At 43.6% G+C, this 20,313-nt stretch overlaps 1 protein-coding gene across 3 annotated transcripts in view; it reads left to right on the top strand.

Annotated features, from left to right (window-relative positions):
* Positions 1 to 20,313, top strand: part of TGFBR3 (transforming growth factor beta receptor 3) — a 146,760-nt gene that overhangs the window by 9,124 nt on the left and 117,323 nt on the right. For all 3 annotated transcript variants that reach the window (XM_064147988.1, XM_064147987.1, XM_064147989.1), the window contains exon 2: positions 10,600 to 10,775. In XM_064147988.1, coding sequence (XP_064004058.1) covers positions 10,715 to 10,775 — 61 coding nt within the window. In that variant the 5' untranslated portion in view covers positions 10,600 to 10,714. The remainder of the gene's footprint in view (positions 1 to 10,599; positions 10,776 to 20,313) is intronic.

The raw sequence follows: 20,313 nt of genomic DNA, 5'->3' as shown, positions 1-20,313 counted from the left end.
TATCATAGAATTAACCAAGTTGGAAGAGGCCTCTAAGATCATCCAGTCCAACCTATTGCCCAGCCCTAGCCAGTCAACTAGACCATGGCACTGAGTGCCTCATCGATTATATTCATTCTAAGTGGAACATGTCAGTGATGCATCTCTTGATTGAAGCAAATCCTCATTTCAGTGCTGCAAAGTGATGATTTTTATGGAGGAAGTTTTGCCTCAGCCTGAAGGTGTTTCTCTGCCCAACAAATGAATTTACATTGTTTATCTGGCAGACAGTTAGGGAGAAGGTAGATTACTCCTACACAAAGGGAAGCTCCTTTTGACTCGTTTTTTTTGACTGTTGTGTTTTAAGGTCTTCCCTATTTGTGTGGGAGAAGTTTCCTGTCATACAGATGTGCATCTGAAAGTTTAGTGGCTGACAGCTAACTTCTGATAAATGTGTTTATCTTGTGTTCTTGTTTAGCAACCTGAAGAAACAATCTATTGTTCTACCTGCTGTCTGGAATATGCTTTATTCCAGAGAGCAAAATTGAATGCATGCCCCTGTTTTCCCCTCCTCCCCCCAAAATGTGGTTTTATTTTATTTTTTGGCAGTTGAGAAGACTGCTTTTCATTGCTTTGTCCAGTCCCTCTGAAATGGGAAATGCTGGCTTTAAATTTGCTGACAACCTTTCCCCACCCCCCCCTTTCCCCAAGGGGGTTTGCATCCCTTGTGGGTTTCTCGCAATTAACCCAGGGAATTTTGAGTATTTATAGCCTGTGGTTTCAAAATAACTTCTCTAAATCTATAGATGTTATTTCAAGATATTAGATCCAACAGAGATTGTTTTAGCTTTCCTCCTGGTAAGAGGGCTCTGGCTGGAGTATTTCTAGATACAGTTCTAAGGTTTTGCAGTTCAGTCTTGAAAAAACTAACAGCATTGAGCACAGTTATTTGACAGAATCATTTGCTGAAATCTTTTACCCTGAGTGGAAGGAGCCTTGCTGAGTTGTTGGTAACTTTCCATCCTGCTGTGGCTCCTCCTCCTCAAGTAGATGCCTTCCCTAGGGTTATATCTGTCTTGATAGGTACATTAAAGCTGTTATCTGTTTAGTTTAGGTGTGCAATTAAAAACTGAGCCAAGTAAAACTTCAGATAAATGAAATTTGTATAAGGCTGTTGGCTGCTACCGTGTTTGTGAAGAGTAAGATAGTCCAGTGCCAGGAAACCTATTCTGTTTCCAATTAGAAACCATAAAAAATAATTAGGCCAAAGAAATTTAACCATGAGGAGGAAATGTTGTAGAACTTTATTTAATGCTGTTTATGATCTTCGTGTTCATCTCAGAGGTTTCTGTGCGTTTTTGTTTCAGGGTAAACTTTTCAGCAAGTCCAATTTTAAACCTGAGCCTGGTCCCTGTTAATTGTAGTGAGGTATTACTGGTTGAGATAATTTGGAACCTGTGTTTTATTTATATGTAGATTTGAGACTCTCAGATCTCTTGGGCTGCCATGAAAAGTTTATCCTGGTCTTCATGTGTGTATACTTCTAGAAGTCTCTGGTTTTTTCCCTCCTCTATTACCTGACTCTATATCAGGAAAGATGGCATATGATCATTCTGTATGACCTTTCTGCTTCTGGAGTAGACTAGCTGCAATTTGTACAGAAAAGATGATGGCTGAAGTGGGTGCTAAATGGCAGATTGCCTGAGCCATTATAATATGTGCCCTGTACAGAGTGCCAATATGTTGTTTTCTCTCCTCCCTTTAGAGATGCACTGATGTGGGATGTCCCCAGGAGTTCTACTTCAAAGTGGAAAACTTCTGATTCAGTATTGATGTTCCATGTAGGGCGTTGGTCTTGTTAAACTGTCTTTGATGGCATGTGCACTCCCCTCCCTTCTGCAGAGATTCAGTAACCTCTAGGAATTTATGCTGTTGTCGAAAAGGAATCTGTTCCATTCTCCTTATGGAAGATTCTTGTGTACTCCTTCCACTGAAAGACTCCTGAATGAACTTCCTTCCCTTCCACCTATCAAAACCCTCTTACATCCTGATTCTGTAAGAGGCTAGTCTTCTGTTTACATTTGGTAAGCAAAACCTTACCCCTCAGCTTCATACCTCCCTGCATTTGGGGGAAGGGAAGTCCTGGGAACACAGAATGATTTTTATCCTGTTTGTGTAAATCATCTCTCACTTCTGTGCTGTACTGTGCAATGATTATTCAGCTGAAACTTCCACAGAGTTTGGGGCATGATTTTATTTTTCTGATCTAAACTCACAGCAATTGAAGTCAGGTGATTGAAAAACCAAAACAACATAGTGGAAAGGATTGGTTAGGGAACAATACTGAGAAGAGATACCTTCATCCAGACTGGAGCATCTTGCCAGCTGTGGGCAAAATATGCACCAGGTAACAAAACCCATCTCAGTAAACCTTTACTTAAAAAAAAAAAGTGGAGTGGTTCCACATCTTTTATAGATTCATTTGTGTGTTATTTTGTGGCTTCCTGTAATTTCACAGGCTACATTGTAATATATTAATAAGAAAATAAATAAACAAAATGCTAAAACAAAAGTCACATGGAATAGAGGGACACAATTGCTAAATGGTATAAAACATCTTCCCTTGGCACTTGTCCAGTTCCCATAGCCTTTAACAGTGACTTGTCGAAATGTCCCATTGCAGGCACAGCAGCATGTGAACTGTGGGACATCACAACTACTTTTTCCCTGGGCTTTGGATAAGTCAGGGTTTTTTTCCTTTTGCTGTTCATCTATTCCTTGAAAATGAAACCATTTTGTTGTTTCTAAAACAAGCTACTAAGAGGACAGATTCTGTGAATAACTTACTGGTTTGTGCTCTGAATGGTGGAACGTCGTGTCTGTGCCTTGGATACAGGCATGAAAAAAAGGTACACATTTGCAGTTCCACATTAATATTTGCTAACTCTCTTAGTCAGCTTTCTGACTTATACATGTGTGAATCATGCAGAATTGAGGGAGAATCATAGAATTGGTCAGGGTTGGAAGGGACCACAAGGATCATCTAGTTCCAACCCTCCCTGCCATGGGCAGGGACACCCTACCCTACATCAGGCTGCCCACAGCCTCATCCAGCCTGGCCTTAAACACCTCTAGGGATGGGGCCTCAACCACCTCCCTGGGCAACCTGTTCCAGCCTCTTGCCACTCTCATGCTCAACAACTTCCTCCTCACATCCAGGCTGAATCTACCCATCTCCAGCTTCATTCCATTCCTCCTAGTGCTGCCACTGCCTGATATCATAAAAAGTCCCTTCCCAGTTTCTTTGTAGGCCCTCTTAGGATACTGGAAGGCCACAAGAAGGTCACCTGGGAGCCTCCTCTTCTGCAGACTGAGCTGCCCCAACTCTTTCAGTTTTTCCTACTAGGAGAGGTGCTTCAGCCCTCTGATCATCCTTGTGGCCCTTCTCTGGACACGCTTCAGCATCTCCACATCCTTTTTGTAATGGGGACTCCGGACGATAAATGCCATCTAATAGATCTGCAAAAATGCATATTTCATAGCAATAGGGTTATAAATAAACTCTTTCAAAACCTGTTCTTTAGTTTATGGAACTGCTCATGTAGTTAACCATTTGTGATTGATTTTTTTAACGGGGCTTGAGTGCATTTGATTGTGAATGATTGCCATTTTTACTTGTGCATGGAATACATGTATTCAGTGCACTTGCACAGGGATACAGCACAGACAGATGGCAGAAAAAACTGGTTAAACAAATTAAATGGTTGCCATGCATAAAACAAACAAACAAAAAGTGAAAAAGCTTTGGCTGTGAAGGCCTTCTAGGATGGCCTAGAAACTTAGGTTCATGTTGCTATGGCAAAACAACACAAAGGGACAGATTCTGCTGGCTTTGCTGAAGTATCCTCATTTGCTTCCATCAGACTTGTGAATGTGACTTAGAGGAGGATATTCTGGGCTTACTTTGGTGGGGAAGTGTTTGTTGACATCGTTGTAGAGAACTGTGCAACCTCAGGCACTGTGCATGGACAGAGGAGGGAATTACCAGAGTCCATGTTGATAAGGAGGAGAGGAAGTGGAAGTTATTCTTCGGGCAGTAAAGGAAAAGGTTAGTCAATGAGGAGGATAGAGTTAAGGCAAAGGAAGAACTTGTATGGGAAGGGGAGGTGGTGATTAAAGAAACAGATGGTGGCTATTGGGGAAAAATGCGTAAGGGAGGAGAAATAAAAGGGGGAAATAAAGCAATAAGAATTCAATTCAGCAATAATTGTGGCAAATTCTTGTGCTATAGAGGCTCTTAATAGGAAACAGAAACACTCCAAAATCTGTGGCCGCCTGCAGGCATGTGTATTGCTGGGTTGGACTGTGCAGAGAAGCTTCAAACAACTAAAGACAAATAAATTTACTAGGAGAAAAGTAGTGGGGAAGCTAAGGAGACTCCTGATATGAAGGAAAGCAATGTATATTGCTGATGATACCAAACTGGGAGGAGTGGTTGACAAACCAGAAGGCTGTGTTGCCATCCAGCATGACTTATAGAATCAGTCAGGGTTGGAAGGGACCACAAGGATCATCTAGTTCCAAACCCCCTGACATGGGTAGGGACACCCTACCCTAGATCAGGCTGCCCACAGCCTCATCCAGCTTGGCCTTAAGCACCTCCAGGGATGGGGCCTCAACCACCTCCCTGGGCAACCCATTCCAGGCTCTCATCACTCTCGTGCTCAACAACTTCCTCCTCACATCCAGGCTGAATCTCCCCACCTCCAGCTTTGCTCCATTCCCCCTAGTCCTATCACTACCTGATAGCCTAAAAAGTCACCAGCTTTTTTGTAGGCCCCCTTCAGGTACTGGAAGGTCACAAGGAGGTCACCTGGGAGCCTCCTCTTCTTCAGACTGAACAGCCCCAACTCTTTCAATCTGTCCTCTTAGGAGAGGTGCTCCAGCCCTCTGATCATCCTCCTGGCCCTTCTCTGGATGTGCACCAACATGTCCACATCCTTTTTGGAATAGGGGCTCCAAAACTGGATGCAATACTCCAGATGGGATCTCACCAGAGTGGAGTAGAGGGCTGGTTGGGGAGAAATCTATTGAAAAGACAAGTGTGAAGTACAGGCCCATGTACCAGTACAGTTTGGTTGCTGACCTGTTGGAGAGCAGCTCTAGGGAAAAGGACCTGTGAGTCCTGATAGACAACAGGATAACTATGAGCTAGAAGTGTGCCCTTGTGACCAAGACCAATGGCATCCTGGCCAGTAGGTCAAGGGAGTTACTCCTCTGCATGTACTCTGTGCTGTGAGGCCTCACTTGTAGGACTGTGTCCAGTCCTGGGCACTCTAGCTCAAGGAGGACAAAGAACTGCTGGAGAGAGTCCAGCACAGGTCCACTTAGATTGATTAGGGAACTGGACCGTCTATCATATGAGAAAAGTCTGAGAGAGCTTGGAGAAGAGGAGGCTGAGGTAGGACCTTATTGATGCTTCTGAAGATCTAAGGGGTGGATGTTGGAAGATGGGGCCAGGCTCTTAGTGATCCCCAGTGACAGGACAAGAGGTGATGGGCATAAACTTGAACATAGAAAGTTCCATCTAAACATGAGAAATAACTTCTTTAAGGGTGGCAGAGCACTGAACAGGCTGCCCAGAGAGGTGGTGGAGTCTTTCAAGGCCCGCCTGGACATGTGCCTATGTGATTTGCTTTAGGTGATTCTGCTCTGGCAGTGGGATTGGGCTCAGTGGTCTTCAGAGCTCTCTTCTAAACCCTAGCATTCTGTGATTCAGTAACAGGTACTCAAATATTCAGAAGACAGAGCTTAATCCTAGGGCTATATGTGGTCATTTTTATTTGTAGTTCTTCAAGCTCTTTAAATCAGACTCCTGCCCTCTTTCTTGGAGAGTAATAAGCAGATGTACAGATGGATACCCTTCTGCTGGTGGCAGAACAGTGTAGAACGTGATCTCTTAGTAACAAGCCACCTACAGACCCTAGGGCCTTATGTCCTGGTAGGTCCTGTCAGTAAGGGCTTGGAAATCCTGACTGAAAAGATGTATTTTTAATAGTAAGGAGCATGCTTCTAACTTACTAATTCTTTGATCATGTTGCTCTGTTAAAGGTGACTTTTTAGTTCAAAGGATAGCTTAAAAAAGAAGTCTCCAGAAGACTGGAATTTGGAGGAAGACAAGTGGCAGATTTAAAACCAAATGTACAGAACTTGCAGCTAATGCAAGGTGAAGAGGTAACAGTGTTGTACAGATGAGATTTGTGTTTAGTGCTGACAGCTGCTGCCACTAATAAAGTCAGATTATTTTAAATACCACTGAGTTAAGAAGCTTTCATTGTGCTGGAGCTTAGAGTAGCAGTGAGATCTGTATTCCTGTGGCTGGCCATCCTCACAGGCCAGTGAGCACATCACACAGTCCTCCAAAAGCTCATCTTTTTCGCTGTTCCATAGATGAGCTTTATGTTATCATGAACTTTAGAGGTTTCTGCTTTAAACCAAATGAAAACTTCATAATTCTTCCTCCTCTTGTCCTCACCTACTTCAAAAAAGCATTTTCCTGTCTTTACTCCCTTAGCCTTCTTTCAAACCTATATAAAATCTAGCAATAATAAGATTCTTCCTGGTGTTCCTAGCAACACTCATCTCTGGTCACATCTGCAAAATGATACTTGTCCATGAGACTAGGCTCTTTTTGTGATTGTAAACAGAATCACAGAATTTCTTAGATTGGAAGAGACCTTCAAGATCATAGAATCCAGCCATTAGTTTCACACTGACAAGTCCTTGACTTGTCTTTTTAAACAGCAAACTTTAAGCACTCAAAATAATTGCAGCAGACTCAGCCTCTGCTCGGTCTTCAGTGTCCCCAGCTGCAGATGCCCTCTTTTGCCAGCCTTTCTTGCAGCCTGTACTAGTTTAGAGCATTGACAGTTTGTTCAGTAAACCCAAAGCTCTCAAGTTATCTTCTCTTCTTAGTTGGGATTTTTTTTTTGTCATACTTTTAATATGACACTTTGTGACCTCTGTTGCAAAAATAGCTACCCAGATATACCCCAAAGGAAAAAGATGATTCTCCCAGAGATTTCTTTTGAATCTCAAGCTGACTAGCAGTTGTGTTCACTCCATATAAATAGTTCAGGCTCCTGATACGTTTGCACAGATTTCTTCTCTTAATTCAAAGTGTGGACTGCCTTTGCCTGGTTTGCAGGTTTCACACTGAAGCAAAATTTGGGCAGATGGTTAATAGCAGCTTGATAGCTGACTTCCATCCCAAGTGAGGATGATAAGTCATTCCAATATCCTGACAAAGTGCCTGCTTAGTAGGTTTTTTACTTAGAAGAATTAATAGTAGCATTTTTATCTGTGCTTTCTTTGCTTGAATTGCTGATGTGTAACTGGCAGTTTAGATAACAAGCTGCCTAAAGTTTGCAGATGACACCAAGCTGAGGGCAGATGTGGCTGGGTTGGAGGGCAGAAGGGCTCTGCAGCGGGACCTTGACCGCCTGGACAGATGGGCAGAGTCCAATGGGATGGGGTTCAATAGCTCCAAGTGCAGGGTGCTGCACTTTGGCCACAACAACCCCATGCAGAGATACAGGCTGGGGTTGGAGTGGCTGGAGAGCAGCCAGACAGAGAGGGATCTGGGGGTGGTGATTGATACCTGCCTGAACATGAGCCAGCAGTGTGCCCAGGTGGCCAAGAGAGCCAGTGGCATCCTGGCCTGCATCAGGAATGGTGTGGTCAGCAGGAGCAGGGAGGTCATTCTGCCCCTGTACTCTGCACTGGTTAGACCACACCTTGAGTATTGTGTTCAGTTCTGGGCCCCCCAGTTTAGGAGGGACATTGAGATGCTTGAGCATGTCCAGAGAAGGGCGACGAGGCTGGGGAGAGGCCTTGAGCACAGCCCTACGAGGAGAGGCTGAGGGAGCTGGGATTGTTTAGCCTGGAGAAGAGGGGGCTCAGGGGTGACCTTATTGCTGTCTACAACTACCTGAGGGGTGGTTGTGGCCAGGGGGAGGTTGTTCTCTTCTCTCAGGTGGCCAGCACCAGAACGAGAGGACACAGCCTCAGGCTGTGCCAGGGGAGATTTAGGCTGGAGGTGAGGAGAAAGTTCTTCACTGAGAGAGTCATTGGACACTGGAATGGGCTGCCCGGGGAGGTGGTGGAGTCGCCGTCCCTGGGGCTGTTCAAGGCAAGGTTGGACGTGGCACTTGGTGCCATGGTCTAGCCTTGAGCTCTGTGGTAAAGGGTTGGACTTGATGATCTATGAGGTCTCTTCCAACCTTGATGATACTGTGATACTGTGAAATTCCGTGAAACTTGCTGGCAGTTTGTTACCTTTTCGTGTTGTTTTTTGAGGTTTGAAATTTCCCCTCCTTTTTTTTTTTGGTTCATGAATGCATATTTTCAAGCAAAGAAAAACTAGGAAGAACTTTCAACACAAAAGGCTCGCTTTAAGCCTCCATTATTTGCCCTTCACAAGCTGGCATGGTAGCAATAAGAAGCTTAGGGCATTTTGATTTTAAACTTACCTGCTCTCAGTTATACTTTGGAGTTTCAATTTAAAATGTTGTGTGTCAACAACAGACAGAGGTTAAAAAAGGCAAATGTGCTTTTTATATGGGATGATGATTTTGAAAGCAAACTGCCTGAAGCCCGATGTTGTGATAGATGCTGATTGACTTCCTTGCCCTATGCATACGTTTCTGTCCTGCAGAAGTGTGGGCTCCTTCTAGCAGCCTGCTTCAGCCACTCCTGGGCTACTCTCTTTTGCAGGTGGTATTTGGGGCCAAGACTAGTCAGAGGTGCTAGGAGCTGGGTGCTGAGTGAAGGATCTGTTAGAGGCTGTAGTTCTGGCCTGGAACACAGGTGACTTTCTTGGTGAGAAAGCTCCCCCTGCACAGTGCAGTGCCATCTCTGCTGAATAACCAACACATGGAGAATTTCTGGTGTTTCCCCTTACAGCTGTAGGAGTGCTGTCAGTAGTATCTTGCTTTGCTGGTCTAGTCTGCACAAGGAAAACTTGTACCTTATGATTGTGCACAATACTGCACATGTTGTATAACAGAGCCTACCCTTTGTATTTGATTCTATTTTAGTGTCGGAAAGAACCTTTTAAATCATCTTCAGTTAGCACAGTTTAGATTTTGGTCCTGACTCAGTGTTTTGCTATCACTTAGCCCCGTGATGGTTGCTTGCAATTGCTTGCATTGCTTTGTAGTGAGTGTTAGGGATTGGTGAGGCTCCACCTGTCCTCGTTGTTTCTGAAGGCCAGCAGTGAAGTAAAGTAAATAGATTTTATTTGACTAAATATGATGAACAGTATTCTAGTTCCTTGCATGCTTGGTCTGTGATCTCATTTTAGACATCTGGGTGATTGACAGTAGATTAAAAGATGATATTCATAGAATCAACCGGGCTGAAAGAGACCTCCAAGATCATCCAGTCCAACCTATTTGCCCATCTCTGTCCAATCAGCTAGACCATGGCACTAAGTGCCTCATCCAGGCTTTTCTTCAACACCTCCAGGGACCCCAACTCCACCACCTCCCTGGGCAGCCCATTCCAATGCCAATCACTCTTTCTGGCAACAACTTCCTCCTGACATCCAGACTAGACCTCCCCTGGCACAACTTGAGACTGTGTCCCCTTGTTCTATTCGTGGTTGCCTGGGAGAAGAGGACACCCCCCACCTGGCTACAACCTCTCTGCAGGCAGCAATGAGGTCACCCCTGAGCCTCTTCTTCTCCAGGCTGCACACCCCCAGCTCCCTCAGCCTCTTCTCACAGGGCTGTGCTCCAGGCCCCTCAGCTTCATTGCCCTTCTCTGGACACCTTCCAGCACCTCAACTTCTCTCTTGAATTGAGAATCCCAGAACTGGACACAGGACTCAAGGTGTGGCCTGACCAGCGTTGAGTACACGGGAAGAATAACTTCTCTTGTCCTTCTGGCCACACTGTTCCTGATCCAGGCCAGATAAGTGTTTCCCCTCAAAATCAAGCATTGTGGGGTCAGAATTATCAGCGTTTTTAATGCCTCTAGACATCAACTGTATCATCGTTTATTTGTATAGCACATTTAAGTTGTTTAACTGACCTGGTATATCATGTCTTGAAATCTCTTAAAATAAAGTTTCTGAGCAGCTTTATATTTATATTTAGCATCAGGAGGTCAAGTGGCCTTGAAAAATTTTCAGGATCTGTGACACTGAGAAATGATGAGTTAAATTTATCTCGTTACCCGTAAACCAGTTAGAGCACATGTGGAACATTTCTTCGTGGCATAATAAAGGTAGCAGCAAATAAACAAATGTTTGTATGTCCCAGAGAAAGTCTGAATGCTTAAAATAAACATGTCTGAAGCTATGAGTACTGTTGGCAGGCTTCAGCAGGACTTCAGTATTAGGTTGACAGAAAGGGCTCTGGGATTTCTTTTCCAAGTAGCTCACAACTTGCACAGTGTGTAGTATGACAGAGCAACAGCTGCAAGGAAGTGCTGAAATACAGAGTGGAAGAGTACTGAGCTCTCTGTACCTGAATTATCTGCAAATATAAAATGCACTCCTTTAAGAAAGGCTTCTGTAAGTTATGTTTGTATTAAAATGTATTTTTCTTTCTGTAGACAGGTAGGAGCCTGGAGAATCCGACTGCAAAACGTGCCATAGATTTCCAAGGAAGAACATCTGCATGAAGGGCTACAAAGGGAGCTGATTTGAGAAGATAAAGCATTTGCAGCAATGTCTTCAAGTTGTGTGACTTCAGTGTTTGCTTTGATGATTCTGTGCTTTGCAGCTGCAGGTAGGTGGCATGGTGTAAATCACAACTTCTGTGCAACTTGTGTATGTTCAGAATTATTAATCAAAAAATGCTGGAGAAATGTAGGTCAGCTCAAGTTGGTGTTTACATCTAGTTTTTATGTTGAAATATTGTTATCATAACTGCTGGTATGGTGACAGAAGAAACAATGCTGTTCCTATGGAAGAGTGTTGTTATTTTTTTGCAGCAGTGTTTCCCTGGTAAAGTAGAGCTGCAGTAGTACCATCAATTATTTTGCTAATGTATTTATTATTACAGAAGAGAATCTCATGGTGCACGTAGGTTATAAAGGGGAAGGTTGCTGTGGAAGTAGGCTGGCTCTGTCAGTATAGAATCATAGAATGGGCTAGGTTGGAAGGGACCTCAAGGATCATCCAGCTCCAACCCCCCGCCATAGGCAGGGACACCTCCCACTAGAGCAGGTTGCTCAAGGTCTCAGCCTGGCTTTAAACACCTCCAGGGAGGAAGCATCCACAATCTCCCTGGGCAACCCGTTCCAGTGTCTCACCACCCTCACTGTAAAGAGCTTCTTCCTAACATCTAGTCTAAATCTCCCCTCTTCTAGTTTAAACCCATTACCCATTGTCCTGTCATTACAAGACCTTGTAAATAGTCCCTCCCCAGCCTTCCTGTAGGCCCCCTTCAGATACTGGAAGGCCTCTATAAGGTCTCCTTGAGGCCAAGATGTTAGTTTTGTCAAGAAGCTGGATTTATTACCCTGGGTGCAGGGTTGTGTAGGTGAAGCCAAAATAGGGTGGTTGTACAGAGCTGTGCTGAAATGGTGTACCAGTTCAGCTCAGTGTTGCCTCCAGGGTCTGTAACCTGGGATAAAGGCTCAATTATCTAGATGATAAAAGTAAATTTCTGTCGAAATCCTAGAAAGGTGTGTAGCAGGTCACCAAGTCTGTCCATCTTTCTTGCCCTGTTTAAACTTCACCTCAGTCGCTCCTGACAGTTGTCTGATCTGTTTTGAAGTTTGCTGTCAATGGTGATGACAAAGACCTTTTATTAACAGTTGTCAGTGCTGCTGAAGGACTTGCAGGTTAGGAAGATGCACTGCTATTTATGGGGATTTTTCCTGCTCTATGTCTTATCCTGGGTAGGGATTTTTAAAACCAAATGTTGGCAATAGCTTGTAACAGAGAAAGGAAGGATCTGTAGAGTTCAAGTACCTAGCTTATATTGTAGCTTCTTCAAGTGCTGAAGTGATTCTTCTCAACGTGTTTGTTTGTCAAAGTTCTTCCTGTGGTTTCAAGGGGAAGCCTCTTCTTATGCATCCAGCTTGCATACCACATGGGTCACTGCAGAACAGGCCAAATGGCTATGTGGTCAGTCAGAATGAGGTAGTGGGAAAAGTGGACAGTGGGCAGATGGCTTGCTTAAATCCGAGATGTCCTCACTGTGGAAAAGATGACCAGCTGGGGAAGAGGCATTGCTGAGCAATTAAATGTTTTACAATTTGGCTTCCTTTCGTGGTCTGAACAGAAAATAGTTGTTTCAAGCCCTCGAGCCTTATGGGACTTTCTCTGGGCTTGACCTCCTGAAGGCATCCATCCAGCATTTGTAACTGGATTGTTTAATAGTACGTGATGCTAACATTTTGCAATAGCTTCATCACAGATGAACTTTCAGCAGTACAGGGTGTGTCTGAGTGTGTCTGTGGTTTGAGCTGAGGGTATGAGTGCTGATCTTGGCTGAGAAGAGTGATTACGTGGAGTGAATCTGAATCATTATATATGCATAAATATCTACTTTAAAAGAAATTGCCAGTGTAGGAAAAAATTGTTTTAATTAATCAGAACAACAATTCCATTTTGCTGCTGAGAAGATTGCTTGCCTAAGAAGTCATCTTATCTCCTAATGCTAGCTTTAATTAAAGCTCACTAATTAAAAGTGCTACCATTAGGAAATTATTCAGTGTTCAGAAACCTCAGCATGGTTGTCCTGAAGCTTACTGTGCTTTTTTTCCGTTGCTTTTAGTCTGGATTCTCTGTTTCTCTCTGGCAGCTATTCTTGAAACAAACTCTTTAAACAGCACTTGGATTTGATCAGATGCTTATTCACAAGTAGAGTCATAGAATGATTTTGGCTGAAAGGGGCCTCTGGAAGTATGGTTCAGTCCTGAGTTCAGAGCAGGACTAGCTTCAGAGTTACTTCTTTCTTGGAGAATAATTTTTCCCAGTATCTGTGTAATAAGAAGACAGTTGATGGGAGTGGAAAGGATCAGTTTGTTGGGTGTCAGTGAGGAAGAACTATCATTGTGATTTCTAGCTGTGTCTGTCCTGTGGGTTGTGGGTTTTTTTCCATGCTTTTTATTTTTGCTATAAATTCCTGATGAGAACAGCTAGTTGATATCCTTTACAGAGTGTAATGAATGCAGGAACAGTAAGCGCAGTAAAGAAGTAGTGGACTTCAGTGAAGGTTGGGTGGGAGAGGAAGAGATTTCAGGTAGATACAATTGCAACCAAGGACGACAGCTCTCTGAAGATTATTTAGATCGTAGAATCAACCAGGTTGGAAGAGACCTGCAAGATCATCCACTCCAACCTATCCGCCAGCCCTAGCTAATCAACTAGATCATGGCACTATATGCCTCATCCAGTCTTCTTTTGAGCACCTTCAGGCATGGCAAATCCACCACCTCCCTGGGCAGCTCATTCCAATGCCAGTCACACTCTCTGGCAAGAACTTCCTCCTGACATCCAGCCTATATCTCTGCTGGCACAACTTGAGACTGTGTCCCCTTGTTCTGTTGCTGTTGCCTGGCAGAAGAGACCAACCCCCATCTGGCTACAGCCTCCCTTCAGGTAGTTGTAGACAGCAATGAGGTCACCCCTGAGCCACCTCTTCTCCAGGCTAAACAACTCTGCAAAGATAGATCTTTGCAACATTTTTCTGTTAGTAGTCACTGAATCTTGTTAACACCAACAAATATTCTTTAAATGCAAGGATTTTGTGGCTGTAGGTGAAATATGTGTGAGAGCAAGCTCAGTGTTCTGGCCCTGTGCAGAAAAAGCTGTGCTAGAGAGCTATAAGCTAAATGTCAGCACGATGGCCAGGGTACCACAGGCTTGTCTCTTAATTGCCAGTACACAGAACCTACTGTTTTTCAGGCTTGAACCATTAACATACTAGTATAAATAAAGCTGAGAAGTATAAATAAAATTCCTGCATGCCTGTGGTGAGGCCTGGGGGAGGCAGGGGGCAGCATGCCACCTCCCTAGGGTGTCGATTTATAATATTGAGCCTTTTCCCAGCTTACTCTTTGTTTCTGGAGCAGTGAGGCTGCTGCAGGAGAGCACACCTTCTGTTTCGGTCCTATACTCACGCTGCAGTTATTGGTCTAGGTTTTGTTGTGGCTTTCCAATGTGTTCATCATTATTATCTTTTCAGATAATAATGGCAGAATCTGTGTTATTTTTTGTGGTTTGTTTTTTTTTTTTTTGCTTTACATTCATGCTTTTTTAATAAGGTGTTCAAGTGTTTACCCCCTGAGTTAGATGGTGCACAGAGATACATATTCAAACCAGAGCCACAAATCTGCATATTTTTTCATGCTCATAGCCTGAAGAATACACCTCACTAACTTTGTGTTGAAAATGGTCTGTGTAGTATTCAAATAGTATTTGTCTCTTTCTCAACCTCCTCCTGCTGCCTGGATGTGTGTAACTAAATGCTTATCTGAATCTGATTTGCTTCTAGCTTGTACACAGGTTTCTTGTAAGCTCCTATTTATGCAGCCTTGATTGTACAGAAAAAGACTGCAAAGAAGACCTTGATTACTGTAGATTTTTCTTCCCCGTGGAAAATCCAAGGCAGGATGGAGAGAACTGCTGGCAAACTGTCTGCCTGTCTGAAGGAATTTATGTTTTTGAAGTGGGCTTAAACTAAGGTCTGGCAACCTGCAGTAGGTACTTCACAGAAACACTCGGGAACTGCACGCTACAGCCTTGAATAACCTTATAAGCAAGTCTGGCTTTGTAGTCTTGGGAGCAAAAATATTCTGTTCTAATGTGGCTTAAATCAAAGACTGGAACATATTTATTTTACTTGCTGGCAAATCTGAGCAGTTGAGTGCATGATGTATGTCTGAATAAAATGTTTTAGAGGACAGCTGAAGCATACCTGCCCTAGACCCAGAGGGCCAAAGCTGTAATGAGATAGGTTCTTCCATGAAGGAATGGCAAATTTGTTTTTTACTGATAACTCTTCCCCTCACACCCCTTGCTTACTGTGCCACTGGAAAGAAGAGAGAAGGCTGATACAGCCTGTGGATCTGCTCTGGCCAAGGGGCTCATTCCAGCCTTGTGGGGTAGATCCTCTGGCAGAGCAAATCATTCCAGTTGCCAACAAAGCAGTGCAGCTGTGGCATCTGATACCAAACAGAATTTGCTCGTCCAGTTATGTTCTCTTTTCCTCAACCCCTCTGACATTTGGCATTGCCTGTGCTTGCCTTGAGGACAGCTCTCCTTGCAACCGAGTTTCATGGCTGTGGTGAGGCTGAGGAGAGACTGTAAAAATTGATAGTGATGATTTTACCCATTTTCTGTAATACTGAAGTTACTGGTTTGTCTGCCTGCATTAGGTTTGTCTCTATGGTTTCCTTTTAACAGCTTTTTATTCCCTGTTTCTCTGCTGCATAGTTTTGGGGGGCTTTTTCTATGTATTTATTCATATAAGTGATTTTGCATCGTTCAAAGTGTGTGCACTTAATTTTCAGTGAGGCTGTTTGCTTGTAAACTAATGTGTCTTTTGGATCTGTGCCCCCAAGAAATGCTGGTGATGGTGCCATGTTGATAAGTGTAACAACAGGAAGAAACAAGCCTTGTCATGGCACCTTTTTCATTTGTTTAAAGAGGAATTTCCTCTGACCTTGTACACGCTGTTTCCAAAAGCAGGGTAAGAGCCTTCAAAATATAATAGAAAGTCCTTCCACTGAAAAGTGAAGGACACAGTCTAAAAAACCCTAATTGCTGAGAGTCACTCACAAATTTCCTTTTATTTTAAACAGTGTTTGAGTATTCCCCAGATGTAATTAAATGGTAGGGGTTTGTTGTCCACAAAATACTTGTTGCCAGAGGTGTGTGTGGTTTTGTTTGTTTATATTGTGGTTAGAGGATGAGAACCAGGGAGACAGAGGGTTGACTGAATTGAATTATCGAATTAAATTGATTTATTGAGTTATTAGGACTGAATTTATTGAATTAGGACTGGATTTATTGGATTATTAGGACTGAAGTAAAGCAGACTGGTTGCAGCTTTTGAACTGATACAGATTCGTCTCCAGCGCTCTTTTCCTTCAGTTCCTTCTCATAATCTGCCAACTTCTCCCTTGATAAACAACCTAATCATATCCCTTTATGGTCTGTGTAGTCAGTGTTTTAGAGGATGATATTAACCAGTACTTGGAACACTTAAAGACTTGCAAGCTCAGAGAAAAGTCAGAGGAGAGGTTTGCATGCTGTGCCTTGCTTCTCTTCTGTCTGCAGCACTGCTGTGCTCCTGGTTGGGACTGCTGGGAGCCATCCTGTATGGGTTGCAAGGGAGTAGCTGTGCTCTTTCCATCAGAGCCTATCGTGCTCTCTGTTCTGAGAAATATTAATAAGGAACTACTGACAAGCTTTTAAAGGTAGAAATTGGTCTAATTTTTTTTCCTTTGAACACTTAATAATGATCTGAAACATCTTCATGTCAGATATTCAGCTGATAGGAAACCAAATGATGGATTTCTAACTTCCTATCAGTCAGCATCATGAAATAACTTTGAGAAGCCAAGACATGTATAAAAGATTGATCATTTCACACAAAAAGAATGAATACCTTTCAAGCAGTAAATGATGCTTTGAAGTGAGCATTTTAAATACAAAGACTAATTGAAACTCAGCAACTAAATCTGTCGGTCCTTTCAGCACTGCTGTTTGGTATTCTATTCCTGTTATAAATTAGGTTTTTCATCTGATCCTCTTTCTGTCTCTCATTCAGCTCAGCTGAGTCAGATTTTGAGCCATTTCCATGTGCTTTATGCATAAATAGTATTTTTTATCTTCCAAAACCACACAGAAATCCTGCAAACCTTTTGAGTGTCAGATACGTAACCTTTCCCCTGTAGCCTTAGTGGGGATAATTGTATCATGGGGTGCGAATGGCTTGAACTCAGCAGACTGCCTTTATCCTGTATCAGCAAGGCTCTGAACTAAAACCAGCTGAATTTTAGCAGCACTCTGCACCCAGGTGGTGCAGCAAAGTGTGGGCTTTTGAGTCCTGATTCAGTAAAACAACTGAACAGGGCTGGAGCACCTCTGTTATGGAGGCAGACTGAGAGAGTTGGGATTATTCAGTCTGGAGAGGAGAAGGCCTGCAGGAGACCTTACAGTGACCTTCCAGTATTTTAAGGGGACTTACAAGAAAGCTGATAAGGGACTTTCTAGGATGTTGGGTAATGATGGGACTAGGGGGAATACAACAAAACTAGGAGTGGATGGTACAAGGAGGTTCACCATGAGGGTGGTGAAACACTGGAATAGGTTGACCAGGAGGGTGGTGGAAGCCCTTTGAAGGGAAGTTTTTAAGGCCAGGCTGGATGGGGCTCTGAGCAACCTGATCTAGTGTGAGGTGTCCCTGCCCATGGCAAGGGGGCTGGAACTGGATGATGTCTATGAGGAGAGGCTGAGGGAGCTGGGGTTGTTTAGCCTGGAGCAGAGGAGGCTCAGGGGTGACCTCATTGCTGTCTACAACTACCTGGAGGGAGGCTGTAGCCAGGTGAGGGTTGGTCTCTTTTGCCAGGCAACCAGCAAGAGAACAAGGGGACACAGTCTCAAGTTGTGCTGGGGGAGGTCTCAGCTGGATGTTAGGAGGAAGTTGTTGGCAGAGAGAGTGATTGTCATTGGAATGGGCTGCCCAGGGAGGTGGTGGAGTCACCATCCCTGGAGGTGTTGAAGAAAAGCCTGGCTGAGGCACTTAGTGCCATGGTCTGGTTGACTGTATAGGGCTGGGTGCTAGGTTGGCCTGGATGATCTTAGAGGTGTCTTCCAACCTGCTTGATTCTATGAATTCTATGATTTTTGAGGTCCCTTCCAACCTTGACAATTCTGTGAACATCTATGTAAGTGCTTTGTTGAACCAGGGCACTTATCAGTAAACATGGAAGTCTGGGTTTTTTTGATTAAAACTGACTGTGGCTGATGCCAAAGGAATTCTAAGAAATATCAAGCCCATAATGAAATAGTTGAATTGTATGGAGGAGGTAAGTGGCAGTGTTGCAGTTGTGTCTCTGGAGGGAAGAACTCAGCTGATGAAAACTAGTTTTGTGGAAAATTTTATGGCACACAATGGTAGATGATATTATTCCTTGCCTTTCTAAGGAAATTAATGGAAGGTTTGTTTTTTTTTTTTTTAAGTGAAACTTGTCTTTAGTGCAAACTAAGGAACACATAATTATTTTATAAATACTGTGCTAAAAATAATTGTTTTGTTTTCTGAAGGGAATTGAGATTTGGGATTTTACTTGTAGAGCTTTTAATATCCTTGCTGTGCTGCATGCCCTTTTTAACTCTTTCTTGCCTTTTCAGTTTGTCACATAACAACAAAACAAACCTTTTCTGCTTTTTATTGAAGAGATCCTGGAGGTGTTTAAAAGGAGAATGGATGTAGTACTTGAGGCTATGGTCTAGTGATTAAGGATGTTGGGATGAAGGTTGGACTGGATGATGCTGGTGGTCCTTTCCAACCAGAGTGATTCATAGGGATTAGATGTTGTGCTGAGGGATTTGGTTTAGTCAAGGACTTGTCAGTGTGAAACTAATGATTGGACTCGATGATCTTGAAGGTGTTTTTCAATCTAAGAAATTCTGTGATTCTTTGACCTTATCAGCTAATTAAAGACAATTTTTCTGCTCTGTCTAAAGTGAAGGAGAGATACAGAAGTTTTCTGAACTCTAAAGGAGTTTCCAGAGTGAAATGGTAGGCACTCTGGGACATACCTAAAAAATCTGTCTTCCAACTAATATTTGCCCTTTTTTTTTTTTCCTCTTAATAAATGATTCTCCTGTCAAAATGATCATAGAATCAACCAGGTTGGAAGAGACCTCCAAGGCCATCCAGTCCAACCTAGCACCCAGCCTTAGCCAATCATCTAGACCATGGCACTAAGTGCCTCAGCCAGGCTTTTCTTCAACACCTCCAGGGATGGCAACTCCAGCACCTCCCTGGGCAGCCCATTCCAATGCCAGTCACTCTCTCTGGCAACAACTTCCTCCTAACATCCAACCTAGACCTCCCCCAGCACAACTTGAGACTGTCCCCTTCTTCTGTTGCTGGTTGTATGTTTAAAGTGTAGAAGAATGTGTGACCAGGTATCACTTCTTTGAACAGGAATATATAGTTTCACTCTCTCTAGGTAATGATGATAAAAGGAATTGGAGTCTCTGAGGCCATAAGTCATAAGAAAGATGAATTTTTAGTTGGGAAAAAATGTGTTTAGCACAAAGACTCTGTGCTATGTTCCATTACCTGAAGGCATTGAGATGGATTCCTCTTTGGCGTAAACTTGTTTTAAGTCAATGCAATTCACCAAGGATAAATTTTGACCCCAGATGACAAAAGCAATGGTTTGCTAATAATTCCATGAAGTGCAGCTGCTTCAAGCACAGTGTGATTTTCTTCAGGTTTTTAAGTGTACTTTTTGAAAGCTGGAGCTATTGTTCCCTTATTTGGCAGCTACTATACCGTGAGACTAAGTAATAAAAAGGGGATTTTAACTGTCAGGAGTGGAATGAACTGAACTGAAAATGTCATTACACTCGTTATAGGAAGCAGTGCAGAGAAGTGACAAAGAAAGGAATTGAGGGGTAGGCAGTGTAGTATTTGTAGGGTTTGTTGCTGTTTTACATCTTCAGTGAAAGGTTTAATTTCCAGCGGAACAGATCTGGTGTTTTGATGATGTTGGACGTTTCTGTTACGGTTTTGGGTTTGCGTTGAGCCAATGGCATCCTGGCCTGCATCAGGAGCAGTGTGGCCAGCAGGACGAGGGAGGTTATTCTTCCCCTGTACTCAGCACTGGTCAGGCCACACCTTGAGTCCTGTGTCCAGTTCTGGGCGCCTCAATTCAAGAAAGATGTTGAGGTACTGGAATGTGTCCAGAGAAGGGTGACAAAGCTGGTGAGGGGCCTGGAACACAAACCCTGTGAGGAGAGGCTGAGGGAGCTGGGAGTGTTTAGCCTGGAGAAGAGGAGGCTCAGGGGGGACCTCATTGCTTTCTACAACTACCTGAAGGGACATTGTAGCCAGGTGGGGGGTGGCCTCTTCTCCAAGGCAATCAGCAACAGAACAAGGGGACACAGTCTCAAGTTGTGCTGGGAGAAGGATTGGCTGGATGTTAGGAGGAAGTTCTTCATGGAGAGAGTGATTTCCCATTGGAATGGGCTGCCCAGGGAGGTGGTGGAGCCACCGTCCCTGGGTGTCTTCAAGAAGAGCCTGGCTGAGGCACTTAGTGCCATGGTCTAGTTGATTGGTTAGGGCTGGG

The sequence above is a fragment of the Pogoniulus pusillus genome, chromosome 8 (genome assembly GCF_015220805.1).
Source record: "Pogoniulus pusillus isolate bPogPus1 chromosome 8, bPogPus1.pri, whole genome shotgun sequence".
Taxonomy (NCBI): domain Eukaryota; kingdom Metazoa; phylum Chordata; class Aves; order Piciformes; family Lybiidae; genus Pogoniulus; species Pogoniulus pusillus.
This window is presented reverse-complemented; position numbering and strand designations above follow the sequence as displayed.